The sequence below is a fragment of the Hippocampus guttulatus genome, chromosome 4 (assembly GCF_054856545.1).
Source record: "Hippocampus guttulatus isolate MCC_2025c chromosome 4, RoL_Hgut_1.0, whole genome shotgun sequence".
Lineage (NCBI taxonomy): Eukaryota > Metazoa > Chordata > Actinopteri > Syngnathiformes > Syngnathidae > Hippocampus > Hippocampus guttulatus.
In genome coordinates, this window is record NC_141264.1 from 8,378,733 (window position 1) to 8,398,484 (window position 19,752).

At 42.3% G+C, this 19,752-nt stretch overlaps 3 protein-coding genes across 6 annotated transcripts; 1 reads left to right on the forward strand and 2 right to left on the reverse strand.

Annotated features, from left to right (window-relative positions):
- The first annotated feature begins 165 nt into the window (after positions 1 to 165).
- On the forward strand, positions 166 to 2,772 carry cib1 (calcium and integrin binding 1 (calmyrin)). The gene is made up of 7 exons (XM_086108536.1): positions 166 to 318; positions 640 to 674; positions 783 to 882; positions 1,009 to 1,162; positions 1,235 to 1,353; positions 2,424 to 2,512; positions 2,594 to 2,772. Exons 1-7 carry the CDS (start codon positions 268 to 270, stop codon positions 2,613 to 2,615), a joined length of 570 nt encoding a protein of 189 aa, XP_085964662.1. The 5' UTR covers positions 166 to 267; the 3' UTR covers positions 2,616 to 2,772.
- On the reverse strand, positions 2,766 to 5,948 carry rccd1 (RCC1 domain containing 1). The gene is made up of 8 exons (XM_086108535.1): positions 5,735 to 5,948; positions 5,463 to 5,648; positions 5,162 to 5,327; positions 4,579 to 4,700; positions 4,393 to 4,500; positions 3,543 to 3,692; positions 3,135 to 3,164; positions 2,766 to 3,032 (listed from the first exon to the last, which is right to left on the reverse strand). The coding sequence occupies exons 1-8, from the start codon at positions 5,928 to 5,930 to the stop codon at positions 2,878 to 2,880; spliced, it is 1,113 nt and encodes a 370-aa protein (XP_085964661.1). The 5' UTR covers positions 5,931 to 5,948; the 3' UTR covers positions 2,766 to 2,877.
- An 88-nt stretch (positions 5,949 to 6,036) lies between these two features.
- On the reverse strand, positions 6,037 to 19,060 carry unc45a (unc-45 myosin chaperone A). 4 transcript variants are annotated; one of them, XM_086108533.1, is made up of 20 exons: positions 18,956 to 19,060; positions 16,539 to 16,731; positions 15,162 to 15,279; positions 14,887 to 15,062; positions 14,708 to 14,797; positions 14,447 to 14,614; positions 13,313 to 13,481; positions 11,067 to 11,237; positions 10,294 to 10,465; positions 9,889 to 10,189; positions 9,719 to 9,813; positions 9,470 to 9,611; positions 9,186 to 9,326; positions 8,927 to 9,054; positions 8,782 to 8,848; positions 8,582 to 8,695; positions 8,382 to 8,497; positions 7,030 to 7,147; positions 6,787 to 6,942; positions 6,037 to 6,707 (listed from the first exon to the last, which is right to left on the reverse strand). In XM_086108533.1, the coding sequence occupies exons 5-20, from the start codon at positions 14,756 to 14,758 to the stop codon at positions 6,420 to 6,422; spliced, it is 2,397 nt and encodes a 798-aa protein (XP_085964659.1). In that variant the 5' UTR covers positions 14,759 to 14,797; positions 14,887 to 15,062; positions 15,162 to 15,279; positions 16,539 to 16,731; positions 18,956 to 19,060; the 3' UTR covers positions 6,037 to 6,419. The 4 variants fall into 4 exon arrangements, with proteins under 4 accessions (XP_085964659.1, XP_085964657.1, XP_085964658.1 ...); XM_086108531.1 differs by lacking the exon at positions 15,162 to 15,279 and having other exon boundaries at positions 16,839 to 19,033; XM_086108532.1 differs by having other exon boundaries at positions 16,539 to 19,031.
- Between the last annotated feature and the right edge of the window lie 692 nt (positions 19,061 to 19,752).

The following is a 19,752-nucleotide window of genomic DNA, read 5'->3' on the forward strand; positions in this document are numbered from 1 at the left end:
TGATACTGTTTTCGTGTTTTTGTACCCCCAATACAGCATACATTCAAACAAAGCCTTGTGTCAATACCCCTCAGAATATCCAGAAATGTATTTTCAGGCTTTAGTAACCATATTGGCTTCTTGTAGCATGTGTTGGACTTTGGCTAGGAGCTGTGTTTGTAGCCTGTTAACCAGCATGAAAGGGTTAACAGAATCACCGGAAGTAAAGTGGCATCGCAGTACTGTATTTACAAGACAAAACTTTAACGTCGGGAAAGACTGTACACGATGGGGACAACGGCGAGTCAACTTGGAAAGGATTTGCTCTCAGAATATCAAGTAAGTGGCCAAATATAAGAATCCTAAACAAAAAAAACACGATGCCGTCATGACTGCCTAACGTTAACTGGGTGACGCTGAGCTGCCATTCTGCCAAACACTTGTTCCACCCAGCAACGTGAGACAACTTAAAATATTTTAGCTGACCTCATGAAGAAGAATCCAAGATTGGACACCGATTTAGAATTTGAACAGACGGTGGAGTCTCATCATATTGAATCCCAAGTTATCTTACTAAATGTAAACATGTTGCTAACACTATGTCCTGCATGATTTCTTTTTTTGCGTGTATGTTTGTGGTAACTGTCATCCTACTTCTAGGAGCTGACGTTTTTAACCAAACAAGAAATTCTTCTGTAAGTGACCATTTTTATGCCACGCGTTGAATGTATTTGCTATTTGAATGGCAAGATTCGTACGGTTGTGCTCATCGAACCAGGTATTATGTTGTGGCTTATTTCCAGGGCACATAAAAGATTCACTGAGCTGCTTACGAAAGATGAGAAAGACCTTCCAAACGTTAGAGTGCCCATGGAGAAGATCCTCACCCTTCCAGAACTCAAGGTAAAATAAATAAATACATAAATAAATAAAACACTCCTCATGGCGAAAGGTGTATCATGTTGTTTGGAGGAAGTGCCCCAGTTATTTCTGAAACTGCAGTGACCTTTGTACTTATTCCTGTTTCAGTCCAACCCCTTTAGAACGAGGATCTGCCACGTCTTTTCAACATCTATAGTGAAAGATGGGAGCCTCACCTTTGAGGACTTTCTCGATCTTTTGAGTGCCTTCAGTGACTCGGCAACATTGGAAATCAAGTCCCACTACGCATTCCGTATATTTGGTAAACATGTTTGAAAAAAACTTGTGCATGTGATTACCAAAAGCATATTTGATGCTATTTTCTCATTTTTAGACTTTGATGATGATGGAACGCTTGACTGTGGTGACCTGGAGAAACTTGTCAACTGCCTGACTGGAGAGACGGAAGACACAAGACTAACCCCTGAGGAGATGAGACAGCTCATCCACAACGTGAGTGAGATGATTCAGTATAGACACAAGTGCTTTAAGTGGAAAAAAATAAATGCCGGTATTCCCCTTACTCGACTTTTGCCAGGTGAAGTCGGCAGTTAAATAAAAGCCACGGTTCACTTTGGTTGTTGGTTTTGTGCTCATGGTTTTCAGTTTGGTTTGGTATGCCTTGACTTAAAAAAAAATAATACATTTTCTTGTAGTTAAACATTAATGTATTGAAAGTATTATTTTGAATTACTATGGTGTTCCAGTGCTTAGCGTGCCGACCTCAAGAATATAGAGGTACCGGGTTCAATTCCAGCTCCGGCCTCCCTGTGTGGAGTTTGCATGTTCTCCCCGGGCCTGCGTGGGTTTTCTTCGGGTACTCCGGTTTCCTCCCACATTCCAAAAACATGTATGATAGGCTGATTGAACACTCCAAATTGTCCCCTAGGTGTGAGTGTGAGCGCGGATGGTTGGTTGTTCGTCTCTGTGTGCTCTGCGATTGGCTGGCAACCGGTTCAGGGTGTCCCCCGCCTACTGCCCGAAGACAGCTAGGATAGGCTCCAGCACCCCCCGCGACTCTTGTGAGGATAAAGCGGTTCAGAAAATGGATGGATTCATATCTAAATTACGATTGTTTTTCTATCTATGCCTATCTATCTTGCACATAGTGGCAAGCATAACCAGAGATGGGCACTTTACCCAATTTTGCCGGTCCATCCTTCGTCCGTGTCATTGTCCCTCCATCCTTATTCACAAAATAATCGTCCTTCAACCCCATCTGTCCTCGTCCTTTTAAAGCGCCTCTGTGGTTGCGTTTCACCAGTCGTCCACCCCCTCCGCGCAACTAAAAAAATGAATAAATAAAAGCGCATGGGCATGATGCCATGGGAGAGAGACTGATGGCCACTCGAATCCCTATTCAAGTCACCACTATTTTAATACCGGCAGTAAAAAAAAGTGTACGACGCGCGAGCGCACAATTACAGTAATTGTGAAACAGCACACACTTAAAGCACTGCACAACAAGACAAACAGATTTGTAATTTGTAAAATTACAATACTTTCTAATGGATGTTATTTAGATTCTTGATGAGTCAGACATTGACAAGGATGGAACCGTGAACCTCTCAGAATTTCAGCACGTCATTTCAAGGTCACCGGATTTTGTCAGGTGAGCATAAAAATCTTGCATAATTAAAAATGGGCACCTTTGTCAAAACAATTTACTTATTTCAAAAAAACCTCTCCACAGTTCCTTCAAGATTGTGCTGTGAAGACAGAAGTTGACCACTCACGTATTGTTTAATCAGTTCGACAGAGTAATTGTTTGCTGTAAATTATATATGGTTTTACTGACTTTACTATTTTATATAAATCACCCACTTGTAATTTTTCAAACTGTTTCCATATAAAGTTTTGCAAAATTAATAATTCAAGTTTTTTATTGAGTCTATACAAAATGCATTCAAGACTTAAAGTTGTCATTTTGTACAATACAGTGCAAAGCCCATGTTTCGCAATGGGATTCGATAATATTTAAGAGGCAGCTACTTCCTCCTTGACTACAGCAGCAAAGGTATTCCACGTCCCACAAGTCACATCGACGACACGCATCTGTTGTTCCCTGAAGAACTCCACACAGCGCGGCTCATCTGAATAGGGTGTCTCGTATCCAAGCTGACCATATTGACCTGAGGTGAAAAACAAAGAAGTTGCCCCCACTTTAGTGAGTGAAAGCGTTAATGCTGGGAAATACTCTTGCTGGGAATATTAAGTCTTGCACTCAAACTTACCCCATCCCCATGTGTAGAGGTCACCTGCAGCTAAAATGAGAAAGATCACATTGAAAACAGAAGTCCAAATATGAACCACTGTTCTCGTCAGGTGTAAGTTTGATTGGTTAGTCTTTTTAATTTGTCCTCCAAATTGTTGTGAAGTCCCATAGAATGTTGCTGGTGACAATTTTAAAGAAATCTATGCATGCTCTTAGCCTAGTTTGCACTACATGAAGCTTCTAATTTGAGTGTTTTCTTCGATTTGAATTATTTAAAAATGTGCAAGCTAAATAAGAACCGTGTACAACAGATTTTTAAATCAAATGGCTTGCTTATCACTGGTTGAAACAAATTGTGGACGGCCGATTGTAAATACCCTCTTTCCAAAGACAACTTTATGCAGACATATGGAATGAGATTACTTACATGTCACTGCAGCTGTGTGTCGGGAACCGCAGCCAACTATCTTAATGTCACATGATGGAGTGACGTCCAGCAGTGCTGGGAATGCCTGGATCGATATAAACACTTCTTTGTCCTTCTCTCCCTTGGGTGTCTCTTTATATGAAGACAAGTCTGTAACATAACAGTTGACGAATCCATCAATGTTAAACTTAGCTCCATTTGGAAATATGTGAGTGCATACATACCCCCCGGCCCCCAAAAATTATATATAAATCCAGCTATTTTCAATGATTCCCAGCAAACCGCAGACATTGCGATATAGACATCCTTTGATCGATAAATGATGTTTATTGTTCATGTTACAGTCAAGTATCAAGAATCGAAAATGTGATTTCAGCAATAGACTACAAGGTAAGGCACAGATGAACACCCTCATGCTCTTTGTAATGAATGAAAATAAGTCCCGGTATTTTAAGTTAGTGTTCGTTTGGCTTCTTTTGAACAGTACTACCTGCTATCCACATGTCATATACTGTACATTCACCGGTCATATTTGTTTGTTTGTTTATTGAACATAAAACATATATACAGTAATAATTTGACAGAAAATAAGGTAGATAAAAAAAGTAAAAAGAAAGAAATCAATCTTCATTCAACACAGTTATGTTCAAGGGAGTAGGAAGAAGTAAAAAACTTATCTAGTTTTTATATATACTGTACATTCACCGAAAAAAGTTTTTCGGTGCTCATGAAAATCTTTTTGTTGAGGGGAGGGGGGGGGGGGGGCTTTTACGACATGTTATATGTAGCTGAGGGATAGCAAGCACGAAAATAAAATTGTTTAAATATTCTGGTAACGTAGTTGGCCAACCTGCTATTTCTTGACTAGTTGGATGATGCTCTGTCTTCCTTGCAACGTGTGAGGGAAGTCCAAGCTGGCCACTCTCATTCCAACCCCACACATACATGTCACCCGCATCTGTTAATACATTTGGATAGTACCATTTACAGTATGCACATACCTGATTCCACTAACATAATTATGAGCTATTCTTACCACTAACGCACACAGTGTGCCAGCCTCCTGCAGCCACGCAGCTCATGGTCATACCCCAGAGGGCCTCCACGACCCTGGGCTGCTCTTCATACAAGAGGCCACCATGTCCTAACTGACCGTGACTGTTTCAGTAGTAAAAAAATAAATACTGTAATCTGTGAATCTGGCATTACCACCTTTTATTGGGCCGAGGTATACATTTTACATGAGATGTTGGATGAACAGGTTAATTGTGTACTGTGCTCCCGAGTGAAAGAGCATTTAATTGTATTGCCAGTCCCGATAAATTGCTGGTATTGCGGGTTGGACAAAGAAAAATTGTACTATTTGGACAAATTAAGTGTCAATGGGAATCACTGGTGTAGATCAGTAATTGCAAACCAGTGTGCTGTGGGAATTATCCGATTTTCCTTGATTCGTGTGAAATTTGATCTTAACTACACATGAATTATATTTGTTAGCAATGTATAGTTATTGTGTATCCACTGGCATGCCTGAGATTTTTGGTAATGTAAAATATGTACCTTGGCTCAACAGAGGCTTACAAAGACTTTTTAGATAACCAAAAGTGTGTGAGTGATACCTGCCCAGTCCCCAGGCGTACACAGTTCCAGAGGCACTGAGGAGAACGCTGTGCTCTGCACCCAGTGCCAGCCTGGTGGCTTTCAGGTGCGGCGATAATGGCCGGTAGAAGGGTGGTTTTAGGGCAATGTAACCATCAGAGATTAATGGCAGATTCGGAGGCGTACCTGGAAACCCGCAAAGTGGGGTTTGAGTTAAGGTTTTGCAATGTTGGGACAAACACCCAAAGCGACTCAGAGGATGGCGCTATGGCGAAATGCGACTTCCTTTTAAACTAGACAGACTCGAGGAAGAACTATTACCAGTTCCATCGGATGGAGTTTTGACTTCCATGCTCCATACTGGGGTCTTCCTGTCGTTGTCCAAGTCCCATGACTCAATTCGGTCTGGAAAAGCGAGGATTAAGAAAGATTCTCCGACAACGACGTCGGTGAACCCTGTCACACAAATTCCACTCGCCGCGTTGAAACCTGACAGGCAGCGGGTACCTGACAACATAGCGAGGTCCAGCGATTACGATATATTCCATAAACGTCCGCGTTTGTAACCAAGTGACATATTTCGTCTCTCTCACCATTCGAGTGAAGGGTTGCTCTTCGACTCCAACTCGCTCGGAGCCCACTTATTTTCGTACGGCGGCTTCCGTCAACATGACACGTCAACTCTATTGGCGTTATAACTTTAACTTCGTTGGCGGTGTCGTCGTCGTTAACTCGTCCACCTACATATATCTGTCCAAAGGCGTTAAAGCCGAACCCGAACCAGCGCATGAGAACTGCTTTTAGGTTACTGTGCCAGTACAACGGCGCGGCACTGTGTCGCTTTCCACAACTATGCTGTAAGTCATGCGCATGCGCACTCTCCAAAAGTCAAAGGTAATCGTGGCTCATTTTATTGTGTAAACGCAGAGGAATGTAAATAGCGGCACACAAAATATTTTTGAACAAAAATGTAAAACACGCAGTTTCAAATGATGTGTACAATTTTCAAATAAAATACGTTTTAAAAGTGGATTGTTTTTTGTGCATTGGTATGCATTACATGTACATAATTGTGTGATAAATACAGTAGATTTAATATAATCTCTTAAAAATTCATCAAACATTCGTTGTCACCTCCTTTACGACATCTATAAAGTGCCTGATCTTATGCACATGAAATTCTGACAAAACTGATGACCAGCAAAATTGAAATGGCTGAGGTGTATCGGGTACTGGATATTGCTATGATAGAATGCAGATTCACAGAGTGGAGGTGATTCAGACTTTTGTTCCTTCCGGCCTTTCCTTTCCCTCTCTACTCATGATGATGCCGTACTCCATTGCCTTGTCCAGGCAATTCTGAGCTACCTTTGAGGCTGGTTCGAGTGTGCCATCTCCTCCCTTTGTCAAGACAGACAGAATCTCCAGGACTTCACTCTCAATAAGTATCTCTGCCAGACTCTTCTCGGCTCGCATCATATTACAAATGATGACCGCTCCGCGGTGGCGCAAGTCAGATATTTCACTGAGAAGCAGTGCCTGCAGGATCTCCAGCCAGTGTGTGCTCTGAAAACGAGGAGTCGTGTGAGTAGCAGTATTGAGTGTATAGTGACAGTGGTGGTGAGGGTTATGGAGCTTTGCTTACTGTTGTGATGATACGAGCACAAAGCTCAGGCTGCTCAGCCGTCAGCATGGCCAGTGTTCCTGAAGCTGCTCTTCTCAGCCTTTCGTCCTCCTCGCCACAATAGAGGACAAGCAACTTCAGGCGATCATTGCCAGTGGCAAGGTACAGCTCCTGCACCTGAGCATACACATCAGGCACAAACACACCGTTATTTCAGTTCCACTTTTCAACACAAGACTCTGAATCATGGAGTGTATGTCAAACCTCTGTGCTCAGGATGAGGTTACACATGCACTCTGTGGCAGCTGCTCGGACCAGGTCGTGCTCCTCAAACATGTAGCCTTCAATTTTTGGCAGAGCCTTCTCTTTTATTATCTTTTGTCTGTAAAACAAAGTATGTCATGAACAGCAGCATGAACACACCACATTAATCTATATTTGACTGAACCCTCTACATTAAAAATAGTTACGACTACAAAAAGAGTTGGGATATACAAAAAATCAAGAGAAAACTAAATTATTCCAAACAGGCCTCTAAACATTTTATTTATGCCTGTTCTTAACATGCATTTGAACTCTACACAGCAGAGCTCCCTTTAGTGGCATTTTTTGATGTAACATTGGTGAGATTACTGTGGTAAAATATACATGCCTTTTTTCCAAGATGGCGCCCGAGTAGGCAGCCTTCGGCAAGTGCTCTTCAAGAGCCTTGCTTTTTTGTTCTTTTTTGCAGTTTTTGTCTTTTGTTTTGTCACGTTTGTTGTTTCATCGTGTGGACCTGATATGGACTGTTTTCAGCGCTTTTTGGCCACGACATTCGTCAAAGGAGAAGTATCTGTGCTTGGTGGTTGCGCCTTCTCGGCAGCACGCCTGTACCAGCACAGATTTTGATTGGGAGGAATGTCGGCGCCATTGACTGTCGGTGCTGGACAGACCTGGGGCGCTTGTGTTTTTTGCGCCTGTAATGGGCAGCATTTTTCACAACCCCGTTTTGTTCAGTGGCTATGTCGGCGCTGTTGGACAGTCGGCGTTGGTGCGGCTGGATGGATGGCTGCTGAAGTTGAGGATGTGGAGAGAGGAGCGTTGGCGCAGAGCGCCGATGCGTATTTGGAACCGTGAGTCGCCGCTTGGAATTGAAATGGATTTCCATGGGACAGGAGAAGTGAACCAATCTCTTTTTTCGTCAATGGACGCTACAGCTTCTTGTTGACTTTGAAACTTAGCTTGTAGCCGACGTGTGCACATTTTGAGCATGACGTCTCTGATCCACTGGTTAAAGGACACTTTGATTCTCTCCTCTTTCATCTCAAACTGCTTCAAACAACAAAGCGTGTGATGGAAAAGTGGTTAGAACTGCATGACTGTCCGTGTTTTATGTTATGTGTTGTGTTTATTATTTTACTTTATATTAACTGTTTTGTTAAGCGCTTTGTTACAGCTGCCGCTGTTGTGAAAGCGCTATATAAATCAGCATGTATTGTATTGTATTGTATGTCCATATTATTTGACCCTTAGGTGAGCTCGTAAAAAACAGCAGCTGGAAAACTGTCTGCTGGAGACTCCATTTAAAACATTCATGTCACTTTTTTAGGAGAGACTTCCTCCTTGCGGCCAACCTGAGTCTCTCACTGATTCCAGCCAGGTTGGTCAGAGCCATAAGTGCCTCGAAGTTCTGTAGCAGGGTGCAATGAAGATTTAAGAGACTGACAAGGGGGCGCACAACCTCATAAATCTGAAATAACAACACAGAATGTGTTAAAGACCGAAAATATAGTTTTAAAAGCAGAAGTACATTTGTGTATTTTATTTTATTTACCCTTTCTCCAGGGAAGGCAATCTCTGGATTGGATGTTATCGTAATTTTGGAAAGTGCTTGTGCTGCTTTGACTTTTCCTACATCAGTGTTATCAGATGCCAGTGGGATGAGAGCCTATGGTGGAAGAGAAACATACATTAGCCCATACCAGAGGGTGTCACTCTGGTATGGGCTCAACTCAGCATATCTGTGTAATGTACCTTTCCCCCACCCTGTGCCACTACTGTGCCTCTGTCTTCTTGTCGTTCCACTAAAGCCAAGAACACCCTGTGGTGAAAGATGTAAAAGAGACTGATTAATTATACAGGAGGGTGGCATCAAGAGAGGGAAAAAAAGTTTTCCTACCTGGCGATACATTCTCTACAAGCATCTGTGAGAGCCGGACTCTCGTGTTTGACCATACACACCAATGCAGAAACCACACCAGCCTCCAGCAACTTTATTAGCCTCTTCTCTACATAGGAAGCTGCATCCTGATAGACCATACAGTATCTTGTTTTACAGAATAAAACACTGTATTTTAATTCTGTTACAGTGTTGGCCCTAACAGATATTTAAGGAACAGAAGGGAAGAACCACTTTGAAAAGGTTACTGACACGTTACCTTGGGGTGCTCCTCCGGCACATGCTGCTTTGCATACTTGGCCAGTTCAACCATTTGAGGGTCGGGTTTTTCCACCTCATAGCTGTTGGTACAATTCACCAGAGTGGAACCTACAGCAAAGAGCACTGTTTTGTCCTCAGACTGCCAGAAAAATAAAGGCAATAATAATCACGTTATTCCAAGATTGGCATGTGTAGTACATTGGTGGTAGTTGCACATACTATAAAAAATAAAAATAAAACACTAAATACATTCACATGGTAAAAATACTTTTCAAATCAAACCTTTGCAAGGTCAAACATGGCCCGAAGAGCATTACTGTCTTCAACCAAGTCTTCTTTCACATCAGCATCAAAGGTGAGATAGGCAATACCTTCCACAGACCACCGACGGGACGTAGGGGGCAGAGACTCATTACAAAGCCACCTAACGAGGAAAGTATCCATCATACAATGGCTGAGCTGGGTTTTTTTTTTCACCAACACTTTAGTCCTAAACAATATTCAGTTGGAAACATTAACAGTTATCCCTACTTCCTGCATTGTTTGGATAGCTTTAGTGTGGATCCCTCTGCAAACTGCTTCATGCTGAAATCAGTCCCTCCTGCTGATCCAAGCTTGCACAACCCCTGAATAACCAGCAGAGACCATTGTTATTTGAGTTCTGCATTTGGAAATGTTCACATCCACAACAGCTTTCTTACCACAAGGGCTCTCACGCGTATCCTGTCATTCTCACTTTTCTTGTAGAGGTCCTTGAGAAGTGCTACACCATTGGCTGTGATGAAGGAAGCCCTCTTTGCTTTACCTGCTGCATGAATAAGAGCCTCCACTGCAACCTGCTGGTGAATTACATCTTCAGAGGCACACAAGGATATAACGGCATCCATCATTCCTGACATCTCCAGGGTTCGGTTGCCAACATCGCTCGGTCCTTGGAGGAGCACAGATACGGTCTGGATGGCTCGCAGCTTGGCTTCAAGGCCCGTTTGGGTAAAGTGTAGTCTAAACCAAATGTAAACAGCGATATCTGAAGGAAGTTCCAATTTAGATGTGCAGAGCAACTTTCTCTGTTCCTGTGTCACACAAAACCTGGCTTGCCAACTCACCGAATGTAGTCTTCACACAGTTTGTTGAAGTTCTCCCTCTCCTTGTCACTTTGAAGATCATCATAAAGCTTGTTAAGCAAGACTGAGCAGCTCATGTGGGTGTTCTCTGTAAGTGTTGGCCCTTCTGAAAGCTCAGGCACTGATGCAGCCACCTCTAAAATCTGTTTCAACCCTGTAAGAGGGAATTTCATGGATCTCAACAAAGACATATCGCTACAAAACAGGAAGTACATCTCTGAAATTGCCTGTTTTGACGTCTTTAAAGGGACAGTATGTAAAAAGTGTTGATTTTTCAATCTTCGTACTGTATTTCAAAAACCCACTATTAATTTCAACTATCGACAAAAAAAACTTGTGTCACATCATCATACATTTTTTTTGTCATTGTAGGTGAAGTAATCGCGAATTATACTACAGAGGGAGTGCCTCCCCTAGCGGAGTCTGCCATGTTTCGCTGCCATTTTCCTCCTATGGATACCCATAGGAGATAAACGAATATAGTTCCTGAACATGATGACTGCAGCATGTCGAATTAATGCTATGCACTTACTCTGTCACTTGAGGGAATACTGTACTATAAGTCGTTTCGGATGACATTGTGCTTGCACCTCGGCTGAAGAAATTGGTGATGGAAGCACACGTCGTGCACGGGCTTCAAAATGAACGTGCCTAAGAGTTTAGGTCATTATATTCTGTTAGTTGACCACTAGATGGGAGTAAATTCTACATACTGTACCTTTGAAGAAATACAATTCTCTTAAGTACTAACATACCCTGGTCAATCACCCATAGTGTCAGGGAGTTGTCTGGGTTCTTTAAGGACTTGCGGGGCACTTGCTTGACAAGGAGGTTGATGGCGTTGTCTCTGCCAGGTCCTGACACATTTGATGCTGGCAACATCTCCAAGAGGTGACGCAACATTGAACGAAGCTCCTTGGATGGTTCTGTTTTAGAACGAATACAGCCAAAACACACTGAACGTACAGTAACACTCCACAATCTGTCCAGGCAGGTCTGAACGATTTATCATTTTTTATCGGAATCGTGATCTCAGGATCATCAAAGCCGTGTGCGTTTTTTTTTTAAGCACTCTTATTTCCCCCAAGCTCACAAATCAACAGGACAGGTCACAATAACCAGTTTGCGCTAGGCTGGTTAAAAAAGTGTTGCGTCCACATCACACTGCTGCCCATTCTCGCTGCTTTCCCAGCTGCTCGCGAACATTAGGTACTAAGATAACTTGCTCCGCACCAGTGTCGATAGGGGTGTTCACACGGCACACATTTGCATCGGTGCTGCACCGCCGTATTTTGTTACGATATATCTTACACCGGTGTAAATTTTGTGGAGCGTTCACATGTAAAAAGCTGCTTCCTAAAGAGAAGCGTGTTAACCCCAGTGCAGCCCCACTTGCGTTCACACGGCAGTTTCTGCGGCCGTGCAATATGTGACATATCGAAAAAACCATGGTTTATACTTCTCCAGACAAATCAACGCCGTGATCTATCAGACACCGTAAAAGGATGAGAGAGAGAGAAAGGAAAGTTGACGGAAGGAATAACAGAACACGAAAGCAACGCATTCAATACCCGTATGTAATCAACTCTTCTCACGCGTAATAGCGAGTCTACTCCTGTAGCGTTCACACGTCCAATTTATATCGGTGCTGGCCCGCAAACGAGCATTTACTCCGGAGAAAATTTTTAAACTACTTCCTGGAGCAGGGTTAAATTTGCTCCGGTGGAAGCCGTTTTCAGGGGCGACACCGGTTTAACTTTGTACGTGTGAACGCTCTACGGGGTCAGCCTCGGTGCTGCACCGGAGTAAAAGTTGCTGTGTGAACGCCCCTTATGACCTACATGGTGCGAAAGAGCAGTGCTTAGGTGGACATTTTCCACAGAGGTCTGGCTAGAACTGCGTTCGGGTGTAGAGAAAACCAGCTAGGAACAGCAAATTAATATTACAATTGATCAGACAACAGCTACATGATAAGTGGATGATTGTAAGCCGGAAATGAACCGCTTACAGTTGACATTAGCCACGACGAGAGCTCAAATTATATTAAATACTGATAACAACAGAAATGTTATTTGCACCACAGAGCACTGAAGTGAGATTTGAGATCTCCACATTAATCAGTCTCAAAATTACTCTTCTTTTTTTATCAAGATTTCAGTATGTTTTAATCTGTTAAATTGATTTCATTTAATGGAAAGCATACACTTACATGAAAATGCAAAATTTGAATAAATAGGACAATTTCTGACCCTTTTAAAATGACATTTTTACCTTTCACATTTGAATAACCTATTGAGAAGTACTTCCATTCAGATTTTTACACTTCTACTCACCATTACTGTGAAAGGATTCAATTGATACCACAAATTAAATATCGCAGTCTCCGTTTCAAGCAGTTAAATGTCTGACACTTTAACTTAATACAAAATATTGATGTACAAAGAAAATATGTAAATATTTCTACATACACTATTACACATAATTTCATATGATCAATCGGTTGGTCTTGCTTTATTGAACCATCTTAAAAACCTTGAAAAAGGATTGCCTCATTCACGCAGTGTCCTTGCATTATTTGAGTCATACATAGCTTTTAAGGTTTCGATGCTGTGATGACATTTTCGGTTTTGATTGTAAATGTTACTGGCCATACTGAATACTGCACTGAAGCTGGATTTGAAAATCGTGAATTGAATCTAAATCGCGATATCCGTCAGAAAAATTACAATTCAATCTTTTCCTAAAAAAAGGTTCAGCCCTATGTCCAGGGTCTGTTTGCCCCATTTGAAGTTTAGAACTACAACTGCGCTGTTCTAAGGTTCAACTTTAATCATCATAAAAAGTTTAAAATACTATACGGGTATTGTTTATATTAATAACCATTTGGTGGATTCATGTCTGTGTTCAAAATTTCCCTTGACATTTTAAGTCAAATTCCCAGAGCCTAGAGAAACAAGTATTTAATGTAACAAAACATGAAGATGACCGAGTCCAGACTTACCAGGAAGTATGGCTTCTTCCTTTCCCCGAATCTCCCTCTTCATGCCCTCTGTGAGAGCCTCAAACATCACCTGCAGCAGGTGGCAAGTGGCCAGGGAAACGGCCGAGCCTCCCGACCCCATTACTGCACACAGTTGCTCCATGCCCAGCTCGTTGACTATTGCCATCGTCTAGGAATAAAACCATACATGCCAGCATTAAGAACAGAAACGCAAAATCCTGTGCGATAGGCTAGATGGGTACTTTCTTTGAGTATTGCGGATGAATAGGTCAAGTCGATCAATTACAAATACATAGTCATAGACAACAATAATGCACTGCGGGTTTTCCTTGACTTCCTTATGCAGTTGAAAATATAAATGAACTATCAATATAACTTCCATCTCTGAGTCAAGGTTGTGGGTTTAAATCTCAGCTCAAGCCGTCCATGAGTGAATTTTAAATGTTCTTCCTGTGCTTGAATTGATTTTCTGTAGGTGCCGGTACTCTGGCTTCCACCCACATTCCCCAAGCAAGGTTGATGAATTCACTCATTTATCGACACACGTTTTAAAAGCACAGTTCCCCATATTTCCAGCTGTCTTAGAGCATTTTCACTGATATTTCAAGATCCAGAGAATACTTATTTACAGATATATAATTATGAAACGCTGACTCACTGCATGGTTCGAGTATTGCTTTTTTTGTCACGGCATTCGCCATTACTCCATAAACTGTGTCATCTTTACTCACGACTGCAACACACTTTCAACAAACTTTCAAGCCACGTACTCTATTTAGACCATACACGTACATACTTTTGAGTGTCAGGTGCCCAAACCTTCCTATGTTTTGGCATTTCTGTCCCTCTTAGTCAACATGACGAGCTGAGATTCACCCCCTAATTTTTATCCTCACCTCAAAAGCTGCGCCGATTATAAATGCAAAGCGATTCAACTCTGCCATCTACAGGGATCTGTCCCGTCACTGCAGTGGTTTACAAACTTGCATTTCACAGACAAGCTTGGCAAGACCACCCTCTGGTGACCGGGTTTATCTCAGCTCTCACATTTAAGTCTACTATGGTAGCCTCCAGCTCTAATGAAGACAATCAGTACTAAAAAAAATAAAATGCATGGGAAAGAGATTAATTTACTCTGGACTGATGTTCTGTACACAAGCCAACCAGAGTCCTCAGAGCAGAAAGGACAACATCCTCTTGCTTTGAATGAAGAAGTTGGTCAATCAGCCTCACGCCGTCATTACGGAAGATCTGCTCAGCTCCTGCGTCTTCTCGAGATAACACCACTAGATTCTGGGCAGCCTGAAATCAGACAGATGACCACATTGTGGACAGAACGCAAGACTACTGGAAGAAACATTTTTTGTAGCTTCTTGCCTGGGAAGGCAAACCTACCTTTTGTCTGTCAGAATCTTTCACAGATGCATCTACAAGGAGCGAGAACATCTGTTGCACACGTGCATCTGTGGAGTTTAACTGGAGCGACTACAAAGATTAAAGGAAGAAAACAAGAGGCTGATGAGCACTGTCTTTTTTTGGAAGATCATCCAATTCTCACAAGGGAATGAAATCACCTTCTGCTGGATCTGTGCCCCCAGCTGTCTGAGGAGATCTTGGAATGCTTTGTTTTTGGGCTCAAGCTGGGCACACCTCTGCGCATCCACAAAGGCCTGATCAAGACGTCCAAGTTTCTGGTAAGCCTGAGCCCTGCGAAACCTGGCTTTCACATCACTTGGATCAGTATCGAGAGCTGAAAAACAAACAAAATAATAAAATATTATTTCTTTGCCCCATCTTAGTGAAGAAGGGATGATGCGAAGCAAAGTGCTATGGAGTTCTGTTCACTTGCCTCGCCTGCCGTGCTGTCCATTTTCACATTAATGATATTGTGTTGAAAATGAGTAGAAACCTCTCCAAAATTAAGTCCGATTATTCATTAAATCTTTAGTCTTGTCTCATCTGGTCAACTAGGCAACACAAGAACATGCAAAATTCCAAATCACTAAAAACAGAGCGACTCGCCTGACCCTCTGCTGGTTCAAGGCTCTAGGACAGGGGGGCCCAAGTCTGTTTTACATATTTGCCCTCCTCGAACACACTTGATTCAAAGGATCAGGATTGTTATCAGGCTTCTGCAAAGCTTGCTGTTGAGCTGATCATTTCAATCAGGTGTATTGGAGAAGGGAAACATGGAAAACAGGCTGGATAGGGGCTTTTAAGGCCCAGAATTGGGCACCACTGATCTCGGTGATCGTTTCGCCCTCCCTATTCCCACAGCGAATAGTGAAAAGAACATTAATGCACAAATCAGTTTCATACTGGAACCATGTTGTACCGACCTAACTTCCATCCATCCATTTTCCGAACCGCTTAATCCTCACTAGGGTCGCGGGGGATGCTGGAGCCTATCCCAGCTGTCTTCGGGCAGTAGGCGGGGGACACCCTGAATCGGTTGCCAGCCAATCGCAGGGCACACAGAGACAAACAACCATCCACGCTCACATTCACACCTAGGGACAATGCTAGAGAGTTCAATCAGCCTGCCATGCATGTTTTTGGAATGTGGGAGGAAACCGGAGTACCCGGAGAAAACCCACGCAGGCCCGGGGAGAACATGCAAACTCCACACAGGGAGGCCGGAGCTGGAATCGAACCCGGTACCTCTGCACTGTGAAGTCGACGTGCTAACCACTGGACTACCGGGCCGCCCTCCGACCTAACTTGTTATGGTTAAAACATCAATCTTTAAAAAAAACAAAAAAAGCAACTGGAAAATGAAATTATGGTCTATGTTGTATAACCGCGTATACAAATGGATTAGGTGATAAAATGTTTATCTATTTTCAAGGGCCTTGATTTAAATAATTAAATAATAATAAGTAGCAGGCTCAGTTTATGTTTACTCTTTTTTTATTTGTTTGGGAATGTTTAGGTGAAGGATTGCACTCGTTTTGATTTTGCACAACTGTTTTGTGTTGTATTTGTCTGTAATTTCTGTGATGGACCCCGGGAAGCATACCCTTCACCGTGGTGAAAACTAATGGTGATCCCACTTTTAAAAAAATTACCTAATGAGGTGCCCAGTGAGTCTGTATCAAGGAGTGTAGTACTGTACATCATTAACGAAAATAGCTTGTAATTTACACTTTACCAATGCATTTCCATAAAAGTCTAGTCAGATATAGATCTCTCTAAAATAAACCATTAAGAAGAAGGAATACATTACACTTGGAGGCATCCGTCTCGGCCTTGTTATATTCCTCCAGTTTCAAGTAGCACGCCGAACGGTTGCGATAAAGCACAGCGCTCTCTTGTCTGTTGTCACTCAGCTTCAGTGCTCTGGTGTAGCAACACAACGCACCCCGCAGGTCCCCAGCCTTGAAAAGATTGTTCCCCTCTTCCCTCAGGGCTGCAGGACCCTAAAAGGAATGAAAGAACGAATGCTCCCAAAGAATACAACACGAGCGCTCACTACCACAAGTGCAAATCGAACCCATGCGTCTGCGATTAAGTGTTTCATTGTTACCTTCTCATTTTCTGTCTCGCTCATCATTTAAGTTGTTCCTCACAGGTCCGCGTTGGGTATTGTGGTAATTAATTTAACGCTACTCATAAAAAGTACTGGCACACACGGCGAACTTCTACTAGAGTATATCGACAAAGATCTACACTTCCGGCTGTGTGGTGCAGAAATGATGACGTTGAGTTACCGGTCACGCCTCCTTTTTTTCCGGTACAGTCCGTATAAGGAAAGCCCGAGCGTACATTGGTGTCAAATATTTTGGTTAGCTCTACATTGGGCGCATCTCATTATTGTAATTCCACATTCCTACGAACTCGCTCCTCTCTTTTCATGCTAGCACCTCCCACGAAACATTTTATCAAGGAGATCGGACATTGATATGGCAGGAGCAGTTACAAATGTTTTGGGGCAATGAGACGCCACTCCTCGCTGTCGTCATTTGATGGAGACGTCTTCTAAATATGACGTCACGTCATTTAGGCGTGTCAAATATGCAACGTCTGAGTGTCATAAGTTTTACTATCATCATCATGAGATTAAATTCAAGTGAAATATACACAATGTTACGCTTCATGTCTTTGCAGATGCAAAGAAGAGCGCGATTGGTCTGTCTGAAGCGCGTCTACCGCGCCCCCCCCATCCCTCATGCGCGCAGTGCATACTTGGAATGACTCGTAAATCTGTAAAAAATGTAGATATGTTGCTTATGCATTAAGTTAAATGCAAAAATGTGAAGAACCATGAAAACGTTTTAATTTGCTTCATGTGGCAAAATTAAATTGAGAAATAGCAGCCTACTGCAGTGCAAAAACAGAAGCAGGTTAGGTTCAGTATAGTAACCAGGCGGTAAGCAAGTCTTTTTGGTATCAAGTACTGGCCCAAATAGAACAAACACTCAGCATAAGGTGTATATTCAAACTAAAATAGTCAACAGATGTCACGAACGAACAATTTCTTTTTCAGCAAGACATTGTATTCACACTTTCTGCAATATCATCCTGGTCCTCATACGTAGGCAGTAGAAATTGGACGGTTTCGCTCTTGCCACACCACATTTTTATTACAAACAGAGAGATATCTAATAAAATGATACACAGATTCTACCCAAATAGTTTATATCTGTTAAAATTTAAGACCTACAGTGCTGTGAAAAAGTATTTGCCTCATCCTGATTTCTGTGTTCTTTGCATATTTCTCATATATAAAGGTTTCAGTTCATCAAACCAATTTAATATCACATAGAGACTACTCAAGGAAATATGAAATGCAGTTTCTAAAAGAGAATTTATTTTATGAAGGCATAAAAAATCCCAAACTACCTGTCCCTATGTGAAAAAGTAATGGGGGCTGGAAAGGGAGTAGGGGCAACGCTAGTGACAATCCATGCTAGGGGCAATTTGGAGTGTTCATTTAACCTAGTATCTCATTCATGTTTTTGGAATGCGGGAGGAAACTGGAGTACTGTACCAGAAGAAAACTCACACAGCATGGGAAGAACATGTAAATTCCACACAGGAAGGCCAGGGCCACTTTTAAAATCTTGCTGAAATCATGCTGCTAAATGATCACATCCTGTTTGTGAGGGATTTTAAAGGTCAAGTGTGAAGTAAATTTGGCCAACCATCTTTTACGCTTCGCTAGCTGGCCACCACGAATGCGGCGGCACTGCTTCCACTGCGTGGGGATCACGCGGACTGGACACAGAAAATCTCCCCCTGAATGTCAACCAGGAATGTGGGCAAAATCATTTGCCAACCGTGCTCGAATGCACACGAAACTCCAACGTTGTATTGTACGTCCAATAATAATTGGTGCAATTTCATACAATTAGAGCTCATACATTTGGTGAACAAGCCTTGTTTTGCCAAAACTAATACATGTACATGCCATAATCGGGATAGATCTCTTGTTCACATTTCGTTTTTAGAAATTCTAATAAAAATTCAAATCCCTTTACTTACCCTGAGAGGAAAATCAAGCATTATTTCAACGATGGCGTTCCCATTTTACAACGAAAATCAAATAACCATTCGTTTTTCTATTTTTAAAGTCTGTTTCAAAACGCATCACTAAAAAAAGACAAGGAGACTCGAGAGGTGTATTTTATTGATTAAACCTACCTTTTATGAGTAGACAATAGTTTAGTGATGACTCGACCAAAGTCAACAGGAAGAAATGGGTTGTTTGCTGACAGCAAGCAAGCAGCTGAAGCAGTCGAACTTTGCCATGTGAACACCCCTAAACTCAGGTCCTGGAAGGCCGCTGTAGGTCCTGGAAGGCCGCTGTAGGTCCTGGAAGGCCGCTGTAGGTCCTGGAAGGCCGCTGTAGGTCCTGGAAGGCCGCTGTCCTGCATGTTTTCCGGGTCTCCCTGTTGCAACAAACCTGATTCAAATGATCAGATCATCAGCAAGCTCTGCGGAAGCCTGACACTGAACCTGTTCATTTGGGTCGGGTGTGTTGCAGCAGGGAGATTTGGAAAACATGCAGAGTTTGACACCCCTGATTTAAGGTTTATGAACATTACGAATAAGCCATTGTCACATAAATGAAACGATTAAAAACATTTTTTGTAGAATTAAAAGTTACCATTTTGAAAAAAATGTCATTGTTCCCATTGAAGCTTTAATTATGCGGTTGTCCTTGATGCGTCCTTTTTGACTGCAGTACTCAGCCTTAGACTGTGCGGAAAACAGTCTTGGAAGCCATGGCTTATCTCCGCAGGTCTGGAGCTTTCCAGGTTTGTAAATCTCCCCTTTTGCATGATGCTGTTCTCGTATCTGGACCAGTTGTTATTTTCGACTTGGTGTCAGGCATAACTATAAGTGGTGAAACGGTTTTTGAAAACCGTCTAAACCGACACTCCCAAATAATACTCTGAGAAGTTTTACAGTTTCATATACTCTACATATTGAGTGTA

What these genes read in the sequence shown, in the direction of transcription:
- cib1 (XM_086108536.1), top strand. Translation starts at nt 268, where the DNA reads ATGGGGACAACGGCGAGTCAACTTGGAAAGGATTTGCTCTCAGAATAT. An exon ending in ATTTGCTCTCAGAATATCAA is followed by an intron (nt 319 to 639) that starts GTAAGTGGCCAA and finishes TCCTACTTCTAG; the next exon opens with GAGCTGACGTTTTTAACCAA. An exon ending in TCACCCTTCCAGAACTCAAG is followed by an intron (nt 883 to 1,008) that starts GTAAAATAAATA and finishes TTCCTGTTTCAG; the next exon opens with TCCAACCCCTTTAGAACGAG.
- rccd1 (XM_086108535.1), bottom strand. Translation starts at nt 5,930, where the DNA reads ATGCGCTGGTTCGGGTTCGGCTTTAACGCCTTTGGACAGATATATGTA. An exon ending in ACACACAGCTGCAGTGACAT is followed by an intron (nt 3,165 to 3,542) that starts GTAAGTAATCTC and finishes TTCTCATTTTAG; the next exon opens with CTGCAGGTGACCTCTACACA. An exon ending in CCTCTACACATGGGGATGGG is followed by an intron (nt 3,033 to 3,134) that starts GTAAGTTTGAGT and finishes TTTTCACCTCAG; the next exon opens with GTCAATATGGTCAGCTTGGA.
- unc45a (XM_086108531.1), bottom strand. Translation starts at nt 16,865, where the DNA reads ATGATGAGCGAGACAGAAAATGAGAAG. An exon ending in CTGTGTGAAGACTACATTCG is followed by an intron (nt 10,190 to 10,293) that starts GTGAGTTGGCAA and finishes CATTTGGTTTAG; the next exon opens with ACTACACTTTACCCAAACGG. An exon ending in TTGCCTTCCCTGGAGAAAGG is followed by an intron (nt 8,498 to 8,581) that starts GTAAATAAAATA and finishes TTGTTATTTCAG; the next exon opens with ATTTATGAGGTTGTGCGCCC.